Source organism: Cinclus cinclus, chromosome 6, assembly GCF_963662255.1.
Source record: "Cinclus cinclus chromosome 6, bCinCin1.1, whole genome shotgun sequence".
NCBI lineage: Eukaryota > Metazoa > Chordata > Aves > Passeriformes > Cinclidae > Cinclus > Cinclus cinclus.
The window spans coordinates 26,651,716-26,675,451 of NC_085051.1; the positions used below are offsets into that span (position 1 = coordinate 26,651,716).

The 23,736-nt window shown below is 39.8% G+C and overlaps 1 protein-coding gene across 3 annotated transcripts; it reads left to right on the forward strand.

Moving 5' to 3' along the window:
- The first annotated feature begins 3,091 nt into the window (after nt 1-3,091).
- On the forward strand, nt 3,092-22,769 carry SNAP23 (synaptosome associated protein 23). Of its 3 annotated transcripts, none has more exons than XM_062494935.1 (8): nt 3,092-3,185; nt 10,526-10,631; nt 11,173-11,214; nt 12,484-12,532; nt 12,927-13,044; nt 16,463-16,615; nt 17,159-17,303; nt 19,812-22,769. In XM_062494935.1, exons 2-8 carry the CDS (start codon nt 10,575-10,577, stop codon nt 19,875-19,877), a joined length of 630 nt encoding a protein of 209 aa, XP_062350919.1. In that variant the 5' UTR covers nt 3,092-3,185; nt 10,526-10,574; the 3' UTR covers nt 19,878-22,769. The 3 variants fall into 3 exon arrangements, with proteins under 3 accessions (XP_062350919.1, XP_062350920.1, XP_062350921.1); XM_062494936.1 differs by lacking the exon at nt 3,092-3,185 and adding an exon at nt 3,462-3,535; XM_062494937.1 differs by lacking the exon at nt 3,092-3,185 and adding an exon at nt 4,555-4,576.
- Nucleotides 22,770-23,736: the final 967 nt, after the last annotated feature.

Here is a 23,736-nt window from a genome sequence, read left to right on the forward strand (position 1 = left end):
TAGAAATACAGGGCTGTGCCTAAATTATCGTATCTCTGTAATGCACTTTGTCCCAGGGCTGAACACCAGCAGCTTTACCACAATAGGACCAAAATGTAAAATAGTCTAGAACTTGATGATAGAAACAAAAAAAAACTTACATTACAAATATAAAACACAGTATTATAAAAACAAAGAAGTTACTCGTAAGGTACAGTATCCTCTTATTTTGCTAGAATCAGCTCAAGTCAGATAACACCTCAAATGTTATGACACCATCTGGTGGCAGACTTCATAGAAGAGGATTACCAGATGTTAAAAAGAGATTTAACATTTTAAATTTGATTCTGAACAAAGTTAAATTTTATCCTGGATAACTTATTATTTTTTTACTACAAATTGTAGTATCTCTGTACACAATTTACATACATTTAGAGGATAGTGACTGCTGTTATGTTGTACTGGATTCACAGCCCTCCGGGAATTAAGATGTCCTTAGCTGACATCTCTTCAAATATGTGACATTTTTGAACATTGAGAATATAAGCTATCTGAAGTTTGGTCACAGTGACCAAACCGACTTAGGTAACACACAAACATAATTTGGGTAAAACTGATGTCTTGTTCCAAATTGAAAATGCCACAGTACAACACCTATTTACACCTATTTAGCTAACTTTACATACAAAAATCAGTCATTAGTGGAACATACAAAGTAGTGCAAGTGCAACTGCCTCACACTGCCAGTTCAGCTGAAGTCAAGCAAGGACTTCAAAAAAAAAAACCAACAAAACATAATTCACTTGCTTTTAACAGGAGAGACTTCAGGATAGCAATCTATTTTCCAAGGTAAAAAGTTACAGAAACACATTGCATTGGCCTCAGAGCCTGCAACAGTAATCCCAAATACTGCAGTGCTAATGGGGATAAGATTCTAAACTTCAGAAAATCTATTGATCAATTTTTTAGAAGGATTAAGTGTTTGGGGGTTTTTTAAGGCCAGGATCTCTCAGTCTGGAAAAACAGTCAGTTAGTTTAATGCAGTAATTGAGGCTTAACTGAAAGAAGCACCAAATAACTGAAGAACAGCAGTAAGAAGCAGAGATATAGGAAATGCAAGCCTGGAAACTCATGTTGAAAACAAAGTCCACAAATTCTCAGTCCTCTTCTCTCTCAGGTCACACTACCTCAGAACCTACCTGTTCCTTAAAGTTGCACTTCATAAGGTGTAGGACAGAAGGTGAAAATTTTTTACTTGCATGAGAAGACTGTCACCAAACTTCCATCAACGAAGAATACTGAAGTATGAACTTTAATCATCATGCCACTTGTATCCAGTGTTTCATAAACTTTTACGAACTGATGTTCACATGCACCCCTGAACAGTTCTTAATATGTTTGGATTTGAACTACCCTGTGTGCAATGATGAATGATTACCTCCAAACAACTCATATTTCATCATAATACTATGACCTGTTTCACAATGTCAGTCCCACTCCTTTTAAATCGCCAGATATTTGTCATTAGACTCATATACTTTCACTACAACACATTTTCAGATATTTGCTTATGAGGAAGGCAGCTAATCAACTCTACTCAGTCACGCTTCATCCCGCAAACACTTCTGGCAAGCATGAAGAGGCAGCAGGGCAGCTAAACACCTGGGACAGCGCCCTCCACTCTAAAGAAGCTGTTCTACAGCAGGGCATCAAAATCCAGCACTAGGGGATGTTCACAAGGCAAGGCAAAGCAAAGCGCATGCCCGCCCCAAGGCGATGCCCGCTGCCGCAGCCCCTCTAGGCCGGGCTCGCCCTGCTGCCCTCCATAGCCCACTCACTCCCCATCGCCCCCAGCCGCCGGCCACCGCGCTCCCCAAGCCCACTGCCCCGCACAGCCCCGGTACTCACGGATCGCACCCCTCTCCAGGGCAGCGGCCCGGCAGCCCATTCCCTGTGGGACCGAGGAACCCCGGCCACCACCGCCCCGGGACCGGTGGCCGCACGGCGCCCGCACCGGGCCCACCCCGCAGGACCGCGCGCGGTTTGGCGGGGCCACAGCACAACCCACCAATGGGGCGGCGGGAAGGCGGCCGCGCTGCACGTTGGGAGGCACGCCTGCGTGCCCCCGGGGCATGCTGGGAAATGCAGTCCTGGCGGCGCGGGACAGAGGCGGACAGTCCACAGGCGAACGAAATTCATGGCGAGGGCACCGGTACCGGCAAACTGGGGACATTTACCAACAGGCAGTGATAATAGCCGTCATTGGTTTTGTGTGTGAATGAAGCGCTTTAAACACGCATAGTGCCACGTGCTCTACAAATCAGAGGCAGTAGACGGCGGGTACCTCAGCAGCGAGACGCCGTGGACATCACGCTGGGCCGGACCGGCCAGGGCGGCTGCGCCTGGGAAATCGGCTCCAGGGGCGATTTTTAAGGCAGGAGGAGAAGGGCACAGGCTGTGCAGTGTGCATTACTCCACCGGCACCTTTCACAGACTCAAAGTCCGCAGGGGCTTGGAGAATCCCGAGATGCTGAGAGAGAGGAGGGAAACCAAGACCTAGCTCTGAGACCGCAGGAGTTTCACTGGAAGAGGGACTTTAGGAGCCACGTAAGCTGACGCAGGTACGGGATCTGACAGCAGCCTCAGGAAAGAAATCCGCACCCGAGAAAGAATATACCACAGGAAAGGTTGCGCGGCTCAGCCACAAAGGATGAGGTCGGTGCTTGCAAACAGCAGCTTTCCCTTTCTGCCCTCCTTCACGCTGGTCACAGAAGGGGGCTGATACGCATCGTCCTAGTAGAGAGTAGTAACCGGATAAAAACCCCACTGATACAAATAGCGCCACTTCTGTGCTGCGTTGTTTGCTGCCGCAGCTCCGGGCAGCACGGCCGGACCGGGGGCCGCCACACGGGCAGCCCACAGCCGGCACTGACACCCCGCACACGCCACGCTTCCGCACCGTCTGTCCCAAGGGGAGGGAAGGAGGCACAGCCGCCCTCGCGGGGCGCCATGCTGGGTGTACGGCCGGTTCCCGCCTCCTGCCGTGTGAGGGCGCCGGGGGCGGCTCCTTTCCGCTCCACACTGGGAGTGGTGGATGAGTGGGGCGGGGCCGGCCCCGCTTCCGGGGCGGCGGGGACGGGCGGGACATGGGAGCTTAAAGGGGTGGCTCGGCCCGGCGTGAGGGAGCGGCGGCGGCGGCGGTGCCGGTAGGTGTGTGACGGCTTTGGCAGCTTGCAGTGCCCCGGGTGGGGCGGCGGGCTGTCCGTTCCGTGTCCTCCTCCGTGCCTTGTAGCGCCATGTGCGGGGCGGGCTGCGCTGCGCTGCCGGGGCCCTCTGTGGGGCGGGGCGGGCCTGGCGCGGTCCGGCCGCGCTAGCCCAGAGGTTGCTGTTCTGTATCGGCTGCGCGGGGTAATGGGGCGCAGGGGGTTCGGGCCCAAGTCCTCCGAGCCCCCACCTCAGCTGCGGGCTGCGCCCGCCCCCCGTGTGCAGAGAGGCCTCGTGGATTCGCCACTGCCAGGGGCGGTAATGCCATGTCCGGGTTGTTTTTATTTACTTGGTAAGAGCCCGTGAATTGCCCTGTTAGGAGAAAACCCACTTCTTATTGCTTCTTCTTAAGTATTGTGTCCTGCTGCCTTTAGACTGATCTGTAAGATGCTGTAGCGTTAATGTAGCAAACAATAAGCGTCGAAGAGCTTTTGTGCTTCTTTCACATGTACGTCTCGATATCCTTGGTCTTTCTGGGAAGCTACTGACAAGTCAGCTTTATTTTTCGCTTTTTTTTTTTTTTTTTTTTTTTTTTTTTTTTCCCCCCCTTCTCTTTCCGTTTGACTTAATGTGGAGTCAACACATGACTTGACACTCTTAAGCAAATGACCTAAAGAAACTTCGGAAATTTCTTTATGCAACCTCTCTAACTATTTGCTTAACTTTTTTGTTGTTGTTCCCTTAAAAAGATTGCTAGATGCTCAGTGTTCAGAACTAAGGGTGTTGGTTTACTTCCCCTTCATAAACAAACGTGATTCTGTGCTGTAGGGGGAACAGCGATGTAGGAAGGTGTTTAGGGACAAAGGAAAAGCCACTTGTGTTATCAGTTGCTTGCTTGATTGATCTTGAGATTGCCTAGTAGGCAGTCTATGCCTGACCTCCTCTGCTCTGCAGTTTTGAAGTAGGTTATTCTATAGCACAGTTTGTGTCTTTAGGAGAAATGGAATTTGTTATTGTCAGTAAGTGGCTCAGAGTTTGACTGTGAATTATATTGGCCAGTACCTGATTTGAAGGAGGTTTCACGAGGCTTTTTCAGGGACAAAAATGAGATGTCGAGGTGAGTGTAGAACTGAATGCAGTGCACAGAGGAGGTGGCGTTGGTAGTGCCTGTTCTTTGTGCTATCACCTCTATGCAGTGTGTTCAGGAAGCTGATAAGAGAAAGCAGGAAGCATGCAGAGTAGTGTCTTGGTCGTGGGCCTTGGCCTCTTCCTCCAGGGTCACAGATGCTTTTTTCATTTATCTTGTAGACATAATCATCTGGATGAGTACATTCTGGTGCTGTTACCTTGTGCCACCCTACATTAGCTGGGCTGAATTTCAGCTAACTAGCAGGTAGGATATCTGTTTGTGTTAAGGAAGGGTCTTAAAAAGCCAGCTTTTCTGTATTAGTGTTATGAAAAATTTGAAAGAACGAAAAAACCTCCATTGCTAAACACAAAGCTGTCTAATAAGCTGTCTAATTTTGACTTTTGCAAGCATGCACAGGAAATTCATACTTAGCATTCACTTATCTAAGAATATTGTTTCATTAATTCTTCCATCTTTTGGAGAAAGCATCAGCTCTCTTTACAATAGTAGGAACTGAGAGCATCCACAATCACCTGAGGCTGTACCAATTCACTGACAGCTAAACATACACCTCATGAGATACTGAATTTCAGTCAGTTGCTGCAACAGCAGGGTTCTATCACCAGCTAGTTCCTATCTTTATGGTAAGAAGGCATAGGCTGTATTTCTCAATCATACTTGTAGATGTACTGGATAGGCTATTTCCTTCCCCCCTCCCAGTTTATAGGTTATCAGTGAAGGAGGATCAGAAGTTTGTGACACTGATTAAAAGTATAAATTCACAGCAGAAGGGGTAGGTGCGAATAGAGGACCTTCAGATGGTAAGTAAGGAACTAGTTTATGATATGTAGCAAATGTAATGGATATATGACAAATTTCTGAAAGGCATTCAGCCTATCAGTGGGAGAAAACTGCTGCTTCTCAGACAGAGATGCAGGACAAAAATATTTTTCAGGGTGGGTCTGTGAAAGTGCTAGTAATCAAAACAATATTCATCTGGTGCAAGTAGACCTGTCTGGCTTTAGAAAACTTGTTGCTTTTGTCAGCTTCTCCCTGTCCAGATGTGAACAGTGTAATTGGAGTTGAACAAGCACTTGATTAGGCCTTGTGGCACCCTGCAGTTAATTTAAGTTCCTAAAGATCAGTAAGGGTTTTGAGTACTTTGGACAGCACAGCCTTAACGTGCTGTGACTGTCATAAAGCAAGGAATTAAGTTCTCTTTTTTTCTTAGCGACAATAAGCATTAAAATGGCTTCTTAGCTGAGTGCTGAAGAAAAACATATTTAAATCTTGTAACTTGCCTACTATGGCTTTCATTACCGTGGAAGCATCTTATAAATCCCAGAAGATTATTGGTATTGAAAAAAACCTTGAAAATGCTGTGCAAAGTCACTTTGTAATGGCTTTTGAAAATTGTTTACATTGGAAACTCAGTATGTTGGTATAAATAGCTGGCTTCCAGTAGGCAAGTAATTCTGAATGAAAATGAAAACACTTGCAAGAAAAAACCCTTAGTGGTGCAGTGGAGTATATTAGGCCAATGAGAGACACAACAACAGAAAGATTTCATGTTAATTTTTTGCTGTGTGCTCTGGGAAGGTGGGTGGTAGAGGTGATTATGTTGTTGCTGGCTGCATACAGCAATGCTTTGATTTCAAGGGTCTTTCCATTCAAATGCTTTATTGCCTCCTTTACAAAGCTTTTAATGTTCCTGTTGTCAGGAAACCCAGCCAGTGAAGTGCTGTTGGATGAAGTGATACTTCTGTAGCTTTCTGATCACATGCAGATATTTAAAGCTGAGGGTGTGTGCAACCAGTCAGGTCACCATGGATACCTAACACTGAATTTCCTCCCCTCGAACTATGAAAGTTCTGCTTTGGTAGATGTTAGCTCTCGGTTCAGTAGCTGGGGTTGAGACAGAACTCAGTGCTTGGGACTGATCCACCTCAAATGTGGCAATGTGAGCAGTGCTTTGCCCAAGCAAAAATTTGTACTGTACTCTCACGGGATCACCCTCCTGCTAATAGAGACATAGCCATAGCTCACATCAGTCTGTCACCTTCCAGCTTTTGCAAGTTGGACAAAGAACTCACTAAAATGCTTCAGCTCTTCTGTGAGTGTTGATTAACAAAATTAAGGTCTCTAAACCAGTGATGCTTTGAATGGACTATGATAAAATCAGTGCAGAAGTGCATGTTGTGTCCCTCATTATTTTGCAATAACCTTTGCTTTGTCTTTTTCTCAGTTCTCTTCAACCTAACAACTTCACATAGGAGAGTGAATTGAAAGGTTTTCAGAGCTGTGATTAAATAGATAGTAACTGGGAAAAAAGGCTGTGCAGACTTAAGTTTGTTTCCTCTTGTTTAGGAGGTAGAAGTAACTTAAGCTTAATCCATCCTCAACTGTCTTGGGCGGCAATGTCAGTGTTATGATAGGTATTATAGTGGTGAGTTTATAGGATGGCTTTTCCCAACATGAGTAGTCTTGTGAAGAGATCTGAAACTTTAGGTTGGAATTGGAATTTCGAAGAACTCTTTCTGTCCTGCACAATCTCCCAAATAAAGCATGGCACTAAAAATTAGGTTCTTATGGTTTGCTGGCCATGCATTTATTCCTTTGCTGCTCAATGAATCTTCCTTTTTATAAGGCAGTGATAGCTAAGGAAATGAATGTGTTGTAGTCTGTTTCCTGGTAGAGAAGTTTAATGAGCCCAGTTACTTCAAGAAAAGGTTTTTGTCACAAGTTTAGTTTTGCATACTCTGCAGGTATCAGATCTTCCTGTGAAAGGGACAGAAGGGGAGTTGTACTGAAATGTGTTTAACTGAGCAAATACTGCAGAAAACTGATAATAAAAAGTAAACAAAGCTGACATCACATCCTTCCTTAAAGGAGTACTGCTTTGTAATGAGGCACATTAGATTCTTGTTTAAAACTTGCCTGTCTAGAAAGAAAACCAAACAAAAATAGCAGAATAGTTTTAATTATGAAATACTTTCATAGGCTGTTGTCTTTTTTTACTTCGGTTACTTTATGGCTAGGATTTTTTAAATGGTAAGGAGAGGGAAAGCAAAGAAAAGACATTGAGCATCAATGTTAAACTAAATGCTTGCCTTAGCAAATGTTATCATAGCCATATCAAATTTTCTCTGTATATTTTTTCTTCAGTAATCTTAATGCCTCATGTATAAAATAGTTTTGTCATATACCATTAGCATAAGAGCTGAATACCTCAAAGGATGCTTTATGATTCCTAGGCAGAAGGATGGGGAAACAAGTATCCTTTCTTTATGTATGTATACTGTGTTTTGTTGAACAGCTGAGTTATTTCAATACAAATGGCCTCATCTTGGCTGTTAAAATTTCTTTTAAAGTATCTTGCATGAAAGGCATCTCCTGTGTTCAGCTATTCCAATTGGGCCTGCAACTATTGAGTGTGTGTTTACGTTTTTCAGAAATAGCCTATTTTGGAAATGTTTTGTTTGTTGTGTGCTTTTTTTAATGTTTTAAACTCCTGTGTAGTGAGAAGTTTTTATAGCCTAGGGAATGTGTTTCTTTTCTGCCTTATGACACTAATTGCCTCTCCAGAGCTACCATGTAGGTTGTGTCTGTGCTTACAAAAGCAGTGCTGCAAACTAATGGGAATAAAACTGTGGGGTTTTTGAGTCTAATGCATTTGACTTGGATATTCACCTTCAAAAAGACATTTGAAAAGCATGCTTTCTTATGCCCATCTTCATAAGGAATTCTTAATATGGCTTGTTTTACATACCGTAATGGCAGTGTCTGAAGAGTAAAGGTGGGTGAGCTTGCCAGAAAGTCGAGAGAAAGAAATGTTACTTTTCAGTGACATAAGATGTCAAGAAATTATCAGAGAAGTTCAGTAAATAGTTGAATCCTTTATCTATGCTAAAAGGTTGTCAGAACGTTTCTCATAACCAAGTGTTCTAAATTGTTTTACTTAGCTTACTCACACAGGTAATTTATCCTAGCAATTTATATGAGCCATCACTTTAGATTGTTTTCATCTCACGAGAGGCAAAGCACTACAGGTGTCCAAATATGAGCATCAGAAGATAAGCACGTGCACACCTCAGCTTTGAAGAATCCTGGAAGTAACTTTTTTTCCCCCCCTCTGTGTTGGAAGGGTTTTTCCTTCACATCTTGAAACTGGATTTCTTCATTGTTAGGTCAATTTATAAACAGTTTCAAGACTCAATACTATTGATTTAGGGCAAAAGTGAGCGGAATGCTGTGCCTTTCTATAGAACTTCTTGCTGGTTGGCAGTGGAGGTATTCAGGCAGATAAGAGCAAGCTAGGGAATCACAAAGCCTGTCTGTCAGCTGTTGGAACTGGTTTGATGATGACACAAAACTGGGAGGAGTGGCTGATACCCGAGGGCTGTGAAGCCCTTGAGAAGGACCTCGACAGGCTGGAGAGGTGGGCAGGGAAGAACTGTCTGAAATCCAGCCAAGGCAAACACAAGGTCCTGCACCTGGGCAGGAATAACCCCAGGCACCAGCACAATCTGGGGGCCAACCTGCTGGAGAGCAGCTCTGCTGGGAGGGACCTGGGGGTTCTGGTGGACAACAAAGTGCTCCTGAGCCAGCAGTGCCCTTGTGGCCAAGAAGGCCAATGGTGTCCTGGGCTGCATCAGGAAGATCATTGCCAGCAGGTCCAGGGAGAAGATCTGCTCCTCTGCTCAGCCTTGGTGAGGGCATCTGGAGTGCTGTGTCCAGTTCTGGGCTCCTCAGTACAGGAGAGACATGGAGATTCTGGAGTGGGTCCAGGGGAGGGCAAGAAGGATGAATGGTCAGCTGGAGCATCTCTTTTGTGAGGAAAGGCTGAGGAAGCTGGGCCTGTTCAGCCTTGAGAAGAGACAACGGAGAGGGCACCTCATCAATGTCTATCAGTACCTGAAGGGAGGGTGTCAGAGGATGTCGGGCTCTGCTCAGTGGTGTCAAGCAACAGGACACAAGGCAGAGGGCAGAAACTGATGCACAGGAAGTTCCACCAGAATATGAGGAAAAGCTTCTTTACTGTGCAGCTAACTGAGCACTGGAACAGGTTACCCAGAGAGGTTGCTTAATCTAATTCAGTGAAAATGGATGCTTTCCTCCCTGTCTCAGGTTTACTGGTCCTTAACTGTGCAAATCAGCTTGAAGGGCGTTCCCAAATTCAAAGCTGGGACTGCCTCAAGTAAACCTTATGAAAGGAGCTTAAGTCTGTGAATGGAAAGATTGACTGTACACTGAAATTGGACTACTGAGTACAGTTATTTAGAGGCCTTGTGTGAGAATATCTACTCGTGTGGAATGTCAAGGAGGGAAATTTTGGGGGGAAAAATATCCTCTTATTTCTCAGCTTATGTGCTATCTCATTAAATTCTTGTAGAGCCTGTGAACTCTGTTTTTCCATTGCTAGGAATGCTGGCTTTATTTCCATTCCTAAAACAGAAATGCAGACTCTTAGCTCTGAAAAACCTGTCTCTGATAGGAATACACTTATTGATGGGATTGTTTATTTGCCTTGTATTTTAGACAATATATGTATATTCTGTTTATAACAAAAGGTAAATCATGGTGTGTTGGGACTTCAGTTATGACCCTGTGTTTATTATGAGAAAGGTAGATTAGAAAACGTTTGCTACAGTTGCTGACGTACTAGTTAAAACTTTTGTGGATCCTCTTGCTTTTGAGGAATTCACCATACAATAACAACAACCCTTTCTAGAGTGTTACTTGGTATGATTTTGGGTGGTGTTTTGTCTGTGAAAACATTTCATCTTTTTCTGGATATTGAAATTGTCCAATGAAAAGAACATTGAAAGTTTATTCTAGTAACTTAAATGTCTTAATTAATTTCTAGATTCCTGGGCAGATCAATGTGTTTTTCCAGCACAGAGAAGCTTGTTATTTTAAGACTTAATTTCTTGGTTTTTATCCAACTAACAGTAGAAGCTTTTCAAAAATATTTAGGAAGCCAATTCTTGGAAAGAAAACTGCTTCATATACTGATTGTTCTTATATTTCTTTTAGCTCCTCAGTTAGGTCATATCAGCTGAATAATTATTTTAGTGTCTCTATTCCTAATGAAATGTTTTGTGATGCAGAATGAAATGTATAGGCTCTCATTCTTTGAACTACCTTCTAGTTTCAACTCAAAATACTGATGAAAGGGTAATTCTGATGCTTACTTGTTATCTGTTATTACAGGGGGAAGGTTCTCATTAACGTGATTACTTACAAGTAGCATTTCCTCATCATGGATGAGCTATCACCTGAAGAAATTCAGCTGAGGGCCAACCAGGTCACTGATGAGGTAAATACTACAGGAAGACATCTGGGAATACAGTACTTGTCCAACAAGATCAGAGTATCTTTTAAAAATAAAGGCAGACCAGGATAATGATTCTGCAAGGTTATAGCTGACTGTTGTAAATTTTCACTTTAGTTGGTGAATACTGGAGTGAAGACTACTCCTAAAAATAAGAATTAATTTTAACTGCTGAATTTTAAAGTCACTTACTTAACTGAATACTGACCACCCAGTCCTGGTTACTGATATGATAGAATTTGGTTACTACAGCATCGTTAATCATACTGATACTTCATGGTTTTCTTACTTATTTAAAATTCATTTGAGTGAATAATCTTTTATAATGACTTTCCAAGAAAAATAATAGCAAGGACTAAAAGCCAAGGAAAAACTAATGTGCTGCCACTAGCATGTATTAAATATAGACGAGGTGATGATCCTTTTGTATGCTATTGCCTTACTACAGTGAACTGGCAGAGAAGACTTTTAGACACTAATGTGTATAAAAGCAATTAATGCACTTATATAAAAATTCTCTTTCTAGTCTTTGGAAAGCACAAGGAGGATTCTTGGCTTGGCCATTGAGGTAAGAAAAAGCTTTTGAATTCTCTGGATTTATTAAGTATAAAAAGCAGCATGTTAACTGTCACAGAGTGATTTTAAACAATTTTGTCTTAAGACATATGCACTTCATCATTAGAAGCTGCTCCTTTGATTCAGTAGTAGCGTTAGAATGACATAACCTTAATGATTTTCACATTGTAACAGATTGCAAAAGAATCAATATCCTTTTTTACTTGTTTTAAGCAAAAGGATCTAATCTTCAAATGCTATGGGTTGGTTGTAAAAAGTCTTCTGGTGGTCAGTTATGTCTTTGGCTGCTGCATAATTTGCTTTTCATGACATATTTGGTCTTAGTCTTTTAGCTCACTTTGTGAACAGTGTGGAAACATTTTGCTATGAGGACAGTAGGTGTGGGTTGGATGGGGTAGTAGGGTACAACTGCTCTTGGTTCTAAACGAGTAATTCTACACCCATCTTACAATCTGTTCATCAGTTTTAACTGATAATGAAACTGTTCACACCCTTTTACATGATTTGAAACAAGTCTGTATTTTGGGTTTATCCAAATGAAGTTGTATGAGGATCTACTCTGCACAGTTCTGGCTTGCTGAAGATGCTACTGTTACCAGAGAGGCATTTGAATCACCATAGCCTGCTGAATACTCCTCATACACAAGTGTTAAGTACATATTGTGAGCTAACATAACTTATCTTGGAGTCGTAGTTTGGTGATTCATTTAATGCTGCCAGTTTCCAATAAAGCATGGGTGGAATTTGCATGCTAGATCCAAGACTGAGCTCTGAGAGCTCAAAGAGCTCTAGTGTAGTAGATTCCTCACTGCTGAATTCTTAGGAATGGTTTTGCAGGCTTTGGTTTGCTTGCTTTCATTCTGGTTTCCCAGGACTAAAGGCCTTGTAAGCACTTCCAAAGGATGTAGAGATGAATGAACCAAATGCTACTTCTCAAAATGAAGCACAGCTAGGCTTACTTTTCTAGGAGACACTGTCGTAGTTCAATCTGAGTATTACAATAAATATTATCATTTTGTTATAATGTAAGAAAAACCTCATAAAAGCACCATGAAAACCCAACTTATTGAGATAGTGTAACAGGTAAGGTGCTTATCAGCCTAACTTATAATTTGAGATTTCTAATGGCTTTACTACTGAAGTTATTTAAAGTGCAGTGTTTTATAATAAAACTTGCTTGGCTTATCAAACTTGCTATCCAGACATTCTGATTTTGTACTGCAATTTCATTTTATATCTGCAACTAAATTTCTTTCTGCAGTCCCAGGATGTTGGCATCAAAACTATTACCATGCTGGATGAACAAGGAGGTAAGTTCTTCCAGTGCAAATCAGATTTTTCTAGTTGGTTATTCCTTTATTTGTAATATTTAAGGGGTTTTGAAGTAGTTCAGAGGTAATGATAGTTACAGTGTAATACAGTTCTGCTACAGAAGCTGCTTCTTTCCATGTAACTATCTGCATTTATTCCAAAAGTAACAACAGAAATGCTGCTCTAAGGATAGGGAAGATATTTGCAAAGTAGTAACCAAAACCTCTCACTGAATTTTTTAAAAATTAAAAAAATCCTAGAAGGCAGGAAAGAAAAAAGTTGTTAGTCTTGGTATAAAGACGGAACTGAAACTTGTTCCTGCTATGAAGAAATGCTAGTTTTCCACACCTTCACCCAATCCCTGCTGATTCAGGTTACTTGTTTCTCTTCTAGAACAACTAAATCGGATAGAAGAAGGCATGGACCAGATAAATAAGGACATGAGAGAAGCTGAGAAGACACTGACAGAGCTCAACAAATGTTGTGGGCTCTGTGTCTGTCCATGTAACAGGTCAGTTATATTGGTACTTGGGCATGGAGTTCTAGAATATTCCTAATATCTACTGTACCAGGAGATATTAACTCATAAAAGAGCTAATTGAAACATGCTGAATCTCTACCAGAGTTGATTGTTTTGGTTTGTAGAGCTGCATCCTTTTATAACTGTATGAGTAACTGAGGTTTACTTGTATCTAACCAGACATTGTGCCCCTTTTACTGTAAATATAGCTGCTATGTAACATCCTGCACCATTGTGTCCTAATCTCTTTAAGGCTTTAGTAGAAGACTGTCCATGTCTATGCAGATGAGACCAAACTGGACTGCAAATAGCTGTATATAAGTGCTTGTCTTGTTAGAAATCTGATTCCAAAATTATTTTTTTTTTTTTTTCCCCACAGCAGTACTTTTGTACTAATTTACAAGCAACACAACTTATGTTTTGGAGAAGGAAATTAATATTGGTTCTCTAAGCATTTGAAAAATATTAATGCTTTAGGGACGGTGAGGAGAAAAGAGCAGACACTGGTGTTAGAGCTTTTAATCTCTTCCCTAGTGACTACATAAATTCTTGCAGACCTGCTTCACAGTATCTATAACATCAGTGTTATGACTGCCATATCTAAGTCAGTTGAGTAATCTAATCTTTAGTATGGCACTTGATTTGTACTTTTAAACAAATAAATAGCCCAAACAATGTCAGAATTATTTCTGATTATGTCCTAGCTTTACCTTTAAGCAGTGAAGTATCAAATTGCTTGTGTTAATTGGATGTGATCATAGTCCTTCCAAATGAAGGAAGCACAAATTGAGTATGGCAACTGAAGTGAATAGTGCATGCATTTGTTGGTTTTTACTCTTTAGTGTGAGTAAAACCAATTATCATTCAGTGGAGAAGTAGCAGAAGTTTTGGTAAAAACCCCTTGGAGTAGCTGAGTCTACTTAACCAACAGAATAGTACTTTAAGAGTCATTTAGGATAGATGTGAATGTGAGTTCTAAGCCTGAAAGTCTTAGAGCTTTAGTCCCTTGAAAATGCAGTTGTCCTGACCTGTGGATAGGTCTACTTACTGCTTTATATTAGCTGGTTCAAGCTAGTGGACTTCGAACATTTTGACACACTCAGTCTGTTTACTGAGTAGTTGGTAGTCTTAGTTCACTGAAGCTAAGCAGCTTATTGACACTGAGCAAGCTCAGAATCTGGAAACTATTGTAGCACTCCAAGTACACAGATAGCGAGAACAGAAATAGTTGTGTACCAAACTGAACAGTAATGTACAGAAAAAAATTGGATAACTAGAGGACAAGAGCAAACAAGAGAGTGAATGTCTTTGATATACTATTGGTACAGATTTGTTTGTCAACTAGTCACCTCCATAGTTTTTCATATTTTTCAGAAAAGCATGAAGCTAAATAAGTCAAATCAGAACACTTGCTGAGTTATTGTTTTGTTTTTTTTTTTTTTTTAATTTCTCCTAGGCTTAGGTAATTTATAAAAGCTTTGTGAAAACAGAAAATACTGGTAGTTCTGTTATGCAATCTATGTACTAATAGCAATTTACATTTTTGTTGATCTTTACTACTTTCTTCTCCATTCTCTCCTAACACTGATGCTTGCTTTCTAAAAATGAAGACTAGGATAAGAAGCTGTATTCACTTAAACTGATGAAAGTGGATTTTAGGACAAGGTCAGTGTTAGTAGTGCAGATGCATATTTAACCAGCTGTCTGAAGTGATGTTTCTATTGCATTTGTGCTTGCATGTGCATGATGTCTGTCTGCATGCTGTTCTCCTTGTGACTGTGATGTTTTGTAACACTGACGTGAATAGAAAATGTCCATTACTACCGAGGGTATTATTAGCTGTGGAAATGGTGAACAACTGCTTGAGCCATTGCTGGTTTGACAGGTTGTGTAAATTGCCTTAGTTTTGCAGAAATGAAATTTGAGAAATGTGACTGTATGGTAATTTGAAAAACAGCTCTTAAAAACAGGTGGTGAGAGGTTTTCTTCTTAACTGTGCTTACTTTGAACAATAGTTCTTTTCCTAGCTGCCTACTTCAGAGGTGCAACACAGGTAATTAATTTTTTGTTAATGAAGTCCTCACAGTTGCCTCTGGCACCTAAGACTTTGCTTTTCCAGAAGCAAATCATACAAAGATCTCTTCTGGTTATGGCTTTAATAATATAACACTCAATCTAGTTGCAGTAAACCTAGAGATCTTTAGGCCTGTGTATGTACAAGGAGCTAGAATTTACTAGTTTAGGTTTCTTCAGGGTTTTGTTGGGTCCAACATTTCCATTATGAGCTGAGAAATGATTCTATTTTTTCCCCCTCAGTATATTCATTCTAGATTGCTTATTGTAGGATCTGACCTATGAAACATAATTTCCCATATTGAATACATAAACACCAGTAGAATGAGGGGGAATATTTGTTCATTGCGGCTAATTTCACAACTCTTCAACCATGTAACATCCAGGTTACTGAAAGGGCATCGTATCTCTAGGAACTGATTGCCTGTGATTACAAAGTTAGATGTACTGAGAGATACAGCTTTCCTTTCACAGGTGTCTAAAGAAGCAGAAAAATGGCAGTGTCTGGATTGTCTAGCTTAAACTGAAAATACCACAAAACGAGGTGAACATGAGAGTAATCTCAAAATAAGATCTTTAAGATTCATGAGAAAAGACCCCAATTTAGATAAGTTTTTGTTAGATTTTCTTTCCCTCTTGCTTTTGTGGCTCTGCGATTCTTGCGATTGCTTTGTGCCGGTGTGCTTTCTTGATTGGTTTTTTTCTCCTATGAATTACATGGAAAAAGCATAATGGTAAATTGGTTTATTTATTTAACAGCGTTAGTACAGTTGAATTGCAGAATAAAAGAGCTACGTAAACATGAGTACTGTTAGTTCATAATCAAAGTTAACATGAGAAACATGAACTTTTTCTGTTGCCAAGTAATTTTTTTAATGTTTGATAAAAAACAGTAGCAACTAATGCTTTTCTTGCATAGTATAGGTATTTGTTTGAGGGAGTTCTTGCATTCATCCTCATTTCTTCCTGAAAGGTAACTAATATCTTGACTCTAGATTAATTCCTGTTGTAAATGCAACTCTTATTTTATGACAGGATAAGCTTTCCTGTGACTGTCATAAGCTTCTGTCCTCTGGTAAAGTATTGCTTTGAGCAAATGACTAGTCTTGTATTAAAGCTTAAGACCAAAGTAATCACTGTCCTTAGAGTAACTCACTTGTGTTTGTACTATCAAGATACAAGACATTATTATATAGACAAAGCTTTATTTGTACAAAATTTAATCTCTTTTGGTCACAAGACAACTGTTTCTGAAAACTCTAGATTAATACTGAATTTCAGTCAGGAAACCATATTTCTGATGTAGTGGTTCAGATTTTTTGCTTTTATGGCATAGGACAAAGAACTTTGAGGCCAGCAAAGCATACAGAGCAACCTGGGGAGATGGAACAGAGAACTCAGCAGATCACGTGATATCCATGCAACCAAGAAGTATAAATCGGCAGCAGCCTCAGACTTCTGGAGGACCAAGTGGTGGATATATTACAAGGTTTGCTTGCTCATATTCCTCAATCTCAAATGCACAAATCCTGTTTCTAGTTGTCAGCTTCTTTTGGATACGTTTTAGGTCAAGTTGCTAAATAGAAAATTTTTTACTATTGTTTAGAGGAATTGTGAAGATGGCAGATACCTACATCTTCAGTTGTTGTGCTCAGCTTACGCTTCATTTTTTTATGTAGTGGTGGTATTGTCAGTCTCTTTCTGGTTGTGAGAACTATAAGGCTTAGTACTCAGTTATTGAGGGTACTGTTAAAAATATCAAGGCCTGTTACTGTCATAAAGTATATTTGAGAGAAGCTAATGTCTTAAACTTGTGGTGACTATTTTAATTTTAAAGGTTATTTTTGTAGTAGTGGCTAGCTTATCACCCTTTTTTGGTGAATGCTTGCTTGAAATACAGGGAGTTTTAAAAGGGGAGAAACATACCTTGGTTTTGATGCATGGTGTGACAAACAAGTTCTACTAAAGTAAATCTGGGCTAGATAAAAGCAAGTTTTTGATTCTTGACACATTGCCTTGTTTGTTTGAACAGGATAACCAATGATGCCAGAGAAGATGAAATGGATGAAAATCTTGCTCAAGTTGGAAACATTCTTGGGAATTTGAAAAACATGGCTTTGGATATGGGCAATGAGATTGATGCCCAGAATAAACAAATAGACCGGATAAATGTAAAGGTAAGTGTCAAAGGTGTTCTCTGCTGTAAATTCAGAAGCTGTAACTGACAGGTTATTAGGAATGTGTTCGCTGTTTTTGCAGCAAATATGTGGTAAGGTTATGCCATTCCCTAGGTTGCAGTGATTTGAATAAGAGATACACCTTGATATGTACAGTGGTATATAGCTTAAAATTCAAATGCTTGAGTGTCAGGAAACCTAAATACACAGCACAGATAACTACTTACTCTGAAAACCAATAAACTTCATGGGATCAAAAGTATAAACATTTACTGGAGGTATGCCTGGGGGACTGTTTCTCACAGGAAGTCTTTTCTATCTTGTGATACAGAATAGGTGTTTTTAGCAATAGCAAGTCTCTTCTGGAAATCCTAAAAAGTCACTATAATGGATGTAAAGTAAAACACATGGAATTAATTGCCCTAATGCTGTGGACAAATTAATACTGGAGCTGGGGACGCTTTGAAATAATGGAGTATGTAGGTGCACAGGAAAATGGTCTGCACATGAAGTTAGTCATAGTAACTTCTTTTTTCTTTATATATAATTTTATTACATAAGTGTTAGCTTCTCCAAACAGATTAAGCATATATAATATGTTTTGGGGATGTTTCTTTCGAAGGGCAGCTTAATGAGAATGCTAAGTATTTTAGAAATGCCCATATTCTGAAATGAGTAGAAGTTATTTTATAGGAATCTGGTTGAGAAAGGAAGTAAAACTTCTAATGAGTAGTGTGTATTAAAGTAGAAGTGAACACCAGTTACTGTGAAGTTATAGTATTAAGACAAAATGGGAATTTAAAAATCTCACTAAAATGTGCAGTAGGGTTAAAAGCAAGAGGAACAGAATTCCTCTAGTTTGACAAAAATGCTGGTTGCACCTGTGTCAGCATCTCAATTTTTGTCTAGCAATTAAGGGATTGTGGTATTGATAAAACAAATCATCATAATTATATGGAGGATACCTTAACTGTTCCCTGAAATTGCACAACTGATTACCATGTTAGAAAAGTCAGACTGTTTAAAGTACACTAGAAAATTTCTTGGGAGTTTAAAATGAGGTGTGAAATTCTTGTAACTTAGGAAGTGGATTGAAAACTGCCTGGTTGCTGCAAGTGGGAATTACTCTTTTTAGTAACAGTGTTTCTAGCAGATTCAAGCATCTGTTTGGCCTAATGCGCTCTTGGTTTAGTGATTTGAATAAATCTTGCTGCTAAAGTCTTACTAATTATTAAAATATGGTGCATACAAGTTAGAATTGCTTTGCAAGCCAGAATAAAAATGAAAGTGCAATTCCTGGCTTTGAGACTGGCAGCTTGTCTCAGGATATTTAAACTAATCCTTTTATGCTGATAACTTCTTTAATGTAGTGAACAGTACAGAACCAAACCAAATGTCTGTGAATCTCCAAACAACAGTGTCATGTACAGAAACAAGGAGCAGTATTCAGCTCAACTTCAGAATAGAACTGATACTTTTATTTTTTAAAAAAATTCTGACTCACCTGGGAAATAGACTTGTCTGGGTGAATTTTGGTAGTATCGTGCAGGACTCTTAGTCTGAATAAACCCATAATGGAACTTACATGACTGGATTTTTCTTAGAAGAAGATCTAATAACTAGATAAGTGTTTCCAAAGCGTTGCTAACAAATTAGAGTCTCCTTTTTCTATAGTAGGTTTTTGTCCCTCCTCTCCCCCTGACCCGAAAGGCAGCAAAGAGGGAACAGGGGGAAGAACTTGAACTGCAAGTGTGTTCTGCCTAACCTATTGCAAGACAAAAGTGTGAAATTACTAATACTTGGCACAGGTTGAGCTTCTTAGGAGTTCCACTCAGGGTGAGGGCAGAGGCTGGTGTTGTGCTTATTATACTTCCTGCATATTCCCCACAGCACACTGCATAATTGGGGAATTACTTATAAACTCCTAATCATACCTTTCAGTGAAACTATATTTTGACATTTGTTCAACCTAGATACCCTGACCTGACTTTTCATGCTTTACTATATGCTTAAATTAAACAATAATCAAATCTAAAGCTTGTTCTTATAAATACCATATTGTTACAGCACTAGGACATTGGAAGGGATGTGAATGAAAACTATGGATTTGCACTAAGCAGAATAAATCTGACTTCATGCCCATAGGCTCAGTTTTGACTGTTACTTCTAGATCAGAGCATCCTTGTTGCTCTGTAGAGGTCCTTAAGGTGTCTAAACACTGCAAGAGAATTTTTATTCCCTTGTTTTCTTAACATGCTTCTTGACTAGCTGAGACAAGCTGCTGTGTTTTGAAAGTCAGCTAAAGAGTAAAACCTTTTTCTCTTGGTTGTTTCTTCCAAAATTGACAGCATGTGCTGTCTAGGGGAACAATTACTTCCACCATATAGAAGTTGCTCCCCTTCTATCTAGCACGATGATGATACGTTGCAATTCAGAATTTCAAGTCAGTTTGAATTTTTAAATTGTTTTGCGTTGTCTGCAAATGACCTATGAATTTCTGTCTTCCAGGCTGATACAAACAGGGATCGCATTGAGCAAGCGAACATCAGAGCCAAGAAACTAATTGCAAATTAATGCCTGCTGTCATTAAACAATGACAGCCCCTCCAGCTGCAAGCCACCATATTCATGGATCTGTGAAACTTTTATTCTGAAATAAAAGGGGCTGGGGAAAATGAAGCAGTACCCCTTCTGTAGGGATTAGTTTTCTTATATTGCTTCATGTAAACATGGCCTTGACTCTAAGAAAGCAGCCAACTTCCTTCTACTCATCTGCCTTCACTTTCTTAAAACTGCTCAGGGCTTAAAGTGTTAGGGCTTTGAGAATCTTCTTGCATGTTTTATTCCCCTTCCCAATTTCTTTTTTTTATTTTTAATTTTTTTTATTTTCCTGCACCGAAAATTCAGTCCTTTATTTAAGTTGAACAAGCAGGGTAACCTGAATTCAGTTGTGGGAAGTCGGAGAGGGCACTTTGCACTGTTTGAAATACCTCATAAGTTGAGTGTCTTCACTAAAATAGGGACTAGGTGAACATTGTCTGATTTGTGTCTCTGGCATCTAACCACAGTCTTACAATCCAAACCACACGATTGGTTTAGAGTTGACTTTGTGAATCACAGAATTGAAGAGGCCCATTACTTGTAGCTTGTGGATTGAGGGCTTTAAAACACTTCTTAACCACACGAACTTTAAGGTAATGGTAACCAGAGGGATAAAAGGTTCCCATTTCTTTACTGTAAATTGACATCGGTTTAGATGCCATGACTAATCATGCTGCATTATTCTGATATTTGTTGTGTGTATATATATCTGATCTAAACCCCATGCACACAAGTAGAAGATAAAACTATCTCCCCAAGGTATTTACTTGATAGAAACTTTTACACCTCTCATCTAAAAGTTAACTTTTCTTTGAATGATGCATCTGAACTGGAAGAAACTGAGTAGAAAAGCATGCAGTTTGCTTGCTTCCCATATCTTATTTTCTCATGGTAAATTTTCACTGGAGTTCAGTTAATGCCTTTCTCCAGTGCAAAATAATGATTGAGATCTGGTGCAGAGTTTGTTCTCAGCAGTGACTTTGGGGGTGCTTCTTAAAACTACCAAAATCAGAGAAGGTTATTGTGAAACTTTTTTGTCACAAGTCTGAAGGAAGCAGTAGTTATTTAGGAACTGTATGCTAGTTCTAAATAAACTAGTTCTAAATAGATTCCTGGCTGGTTTATTATTGCACACTTTGGGACTAGCAGTTGGAAATAGTAGATATCCAAGTTGCTTGCAAATAAAATGGTCTTACTTTGTTGCAGAATAGAGGTAAAGCACTCTCCTATGAAGAAAAAGTTTGTTTTTACTGTAATAGAAAAAGATTTTCTTGAAATCTTGATAGTAACAAAATTGCAAGTGACTTAGATTATTGTAACTCCACCCAGTAATATATTATGCCTGTTTTAAAGCTGAAAATGATACTTTAGACTAACCTGTGATACTTGGTGTTGGATGGCAGAAATCTTCAAACCAGATTGATAGGAATAATTAAAACTGATAACATTATGGGGTGCTCTTTTGAAGGACAGTCCACAAATACCCTGTAGCCACTAATATTGAACTCCAGAGTCAGAGATTACACTAATCCACCAAAATACAAGACAGTGTTTAAGTGTTCTGTTTTCTTTTCAGTTGAAATACAGTCAGTGTTACTAGTACATTTTCAGTTGGCTTCCAGGACAACTTGATATTTAAAGAAAAAAGAAGCAAAATCAAGAAATACACGCACAAAAACCCAACCAAAAAAAAAACCCCAACAACTGACCAAAGGATGGGGCAGATGCATGTGAAAATAAGCCAATGGCAGTTTACCTTATGTGAATAAGGTAAAGTCATTTTTAGGGGACTAGATACTTGGGTAGTGTGGGTTGGCTTCTCTCTAGCTTCCAGTAATTGTTGGAATGCTAATGAATGTCAAAAGCTCACTAGCTACCCAATCACTGAATGAAGATTATGTGCTTAAAAATGCAAGTAGCAAAGAAGTACTTTTAAGAACATAGTATAGTAAACTTTTGAAACACCCACCTGCAGAGGGACTTTGTATGCCCTTTTTCCCTTCTTAAAACCTTCAGATTAATTTAAGGAATGTTTGCTGCTAGTTGCAAAAGCAAAGTATATGTTAATTAATATTATTGTCTCCTGGAACAGAAGAGTGAAGTGGTTACCTTATTCTGCTTAGACAGTGCAAGCCTGCTCTGTAGCATTTGGACATTATAAACATTGGAATGTTTTTTCCCTTGCCATTGCAAGTCCTTGTTCTTGACTTGCCTGAGCTCTAATAAATGAGTGTTTTGTCTGTTAAAATGCTGTGATTGGTATATCAAAATTGTATTATTACAGTGATTACTACGTGAGGAAATAATTTCTGAGACTCTTTAGTATTATAAAAGTATCAGTACAATTTTCTGATGCAGCAAGAGCCAAATCTCTGAGGGAAGTGGTGCCTTTATGTTAGTCAAAGACAGTTTGCTTCTTGGATGTCTTACTGTTGTCTACAGAATAGATGCTTAATTTCTGTATCTATGGTATGAAATTGACACTTGTACATCTTTGTCTGAATGCTATTAAGAATGAAGGTTTACAGTTTCTGCTTTTGATTGTTAAACTATATATTGTGCACAAAAATACATACTTTTATAACTGAATGTGTTTTAAAACTCCTTTCTCTTAGAAATGTCTTTGTTTAGTTTCCTGTTCTTGAGAAACTTGGCAGAACTAGTTGCTACTATGCAACTAGGAAGTTCTTTTTCTATTTTTATTTCACAGAAATCCCAATGCTAAGAAAAGAATGGGTGTGGTTGGGAGGAGTATTGAGGTCTTAACACTCTAGTTTTTGTCTCTGCATCATCAGTGTCTCTTACATTCAGACAATGAACTGTGTCCATCTCTTCTCCGAAACACCATGACCTACATGGGAATGTACTTGGGGATGATGAAAGAGCAAAGTCAAATAAAACTTATAACTTAAAAACTTAAAGCTTTCTAGTTAAGTACTGGTAACAGATGCCTAGCAAATAATTAGTCCAGTAGATGAAATGTAGTGATTTAGCCTACTGTAAATGCACTTTCATTTGTGAGGCAGTTTAAATTGTATTCTCACTCATACCACAACCTCAGATTCCCAGAACACTCTTAAGGGGGAGGAGGTATGGGGGGGGAAATAAAGACTTCTGTTGACTTGCAACAGTTGTGAGCTGTAAGAGACTAGCATACCTAGGAACAGCTTGGAAAAAGTACTTCTAATGTACTATTTAATATACTAGGAAGCCATTTCCAGTAACTAGGAAAAGAACCTAGGAACAGTCTGCTTACATGATTATTAGGAGGAGGCAGCACATGTCCCATGGGTACTCTTAAAGGACAATAACTGGTAAATTCAAGCTAGTCTACTCCTTGATAAAGGACAGCTCTTTAGCACAGCAGTAACTGTACTGTGAACTGCAGCCCATGCTGCTTGTACAGCTCCTTGCAGAACTCAATCCTGTGAAGGCAATATGCTGGAACAACTCACTGTTCACACCACAAGGACTGGCAGTTGCTAATTCACCTTTGCTGCGCTTGAAGCAATGCAGTGTCTAAATGCTGGTGGAAGAGATGGATGAAATGGGTGCCTTACTGCAATGGAAAACTGGAGAGCAAGTGATACAGGTCTGAAACAAAATACACAAGTGGTTTATATTGCTAACTCAGGTAATGTTCTACCTCGGTAATTCCAAAATTAAAAAGCTGCAAGAATAATTGTGCACAGAAATAAAATTCGTTTCTAGTTTCACTTGTTGCAGGGTGGGGCTGATGAAGAGGGAAAACAGGAAGTATAAAACTACTAATAGGTTAGAGTGCTGAAATACCTAGAACAGCATTCTACTATGTGACTTAGTCACAGTTCATT

Coding starts and splice junctions, on each gene's coding strand:
- SNAP23 (XM_062494935.1), top strand. CDS start 10,575: ATGGATGAGCTATCACCTGAAGAAATTCAGCTGAGGGCCAACCAGGTC. Junction 16,616..17,158: donor AGTGGTGGATATATTACAAG/GTTTGCTTGCTC, acceptor TTGTTTGAACAG/GATAACCAATGATGCCAGAG. Junction 17,304..19,811: donor TAGACCGGATAAATGTAAAG/GTAAGTGTCAAA, acceptor TCTGTCTTCCAG/GCTGATACAAACAGGGATCG.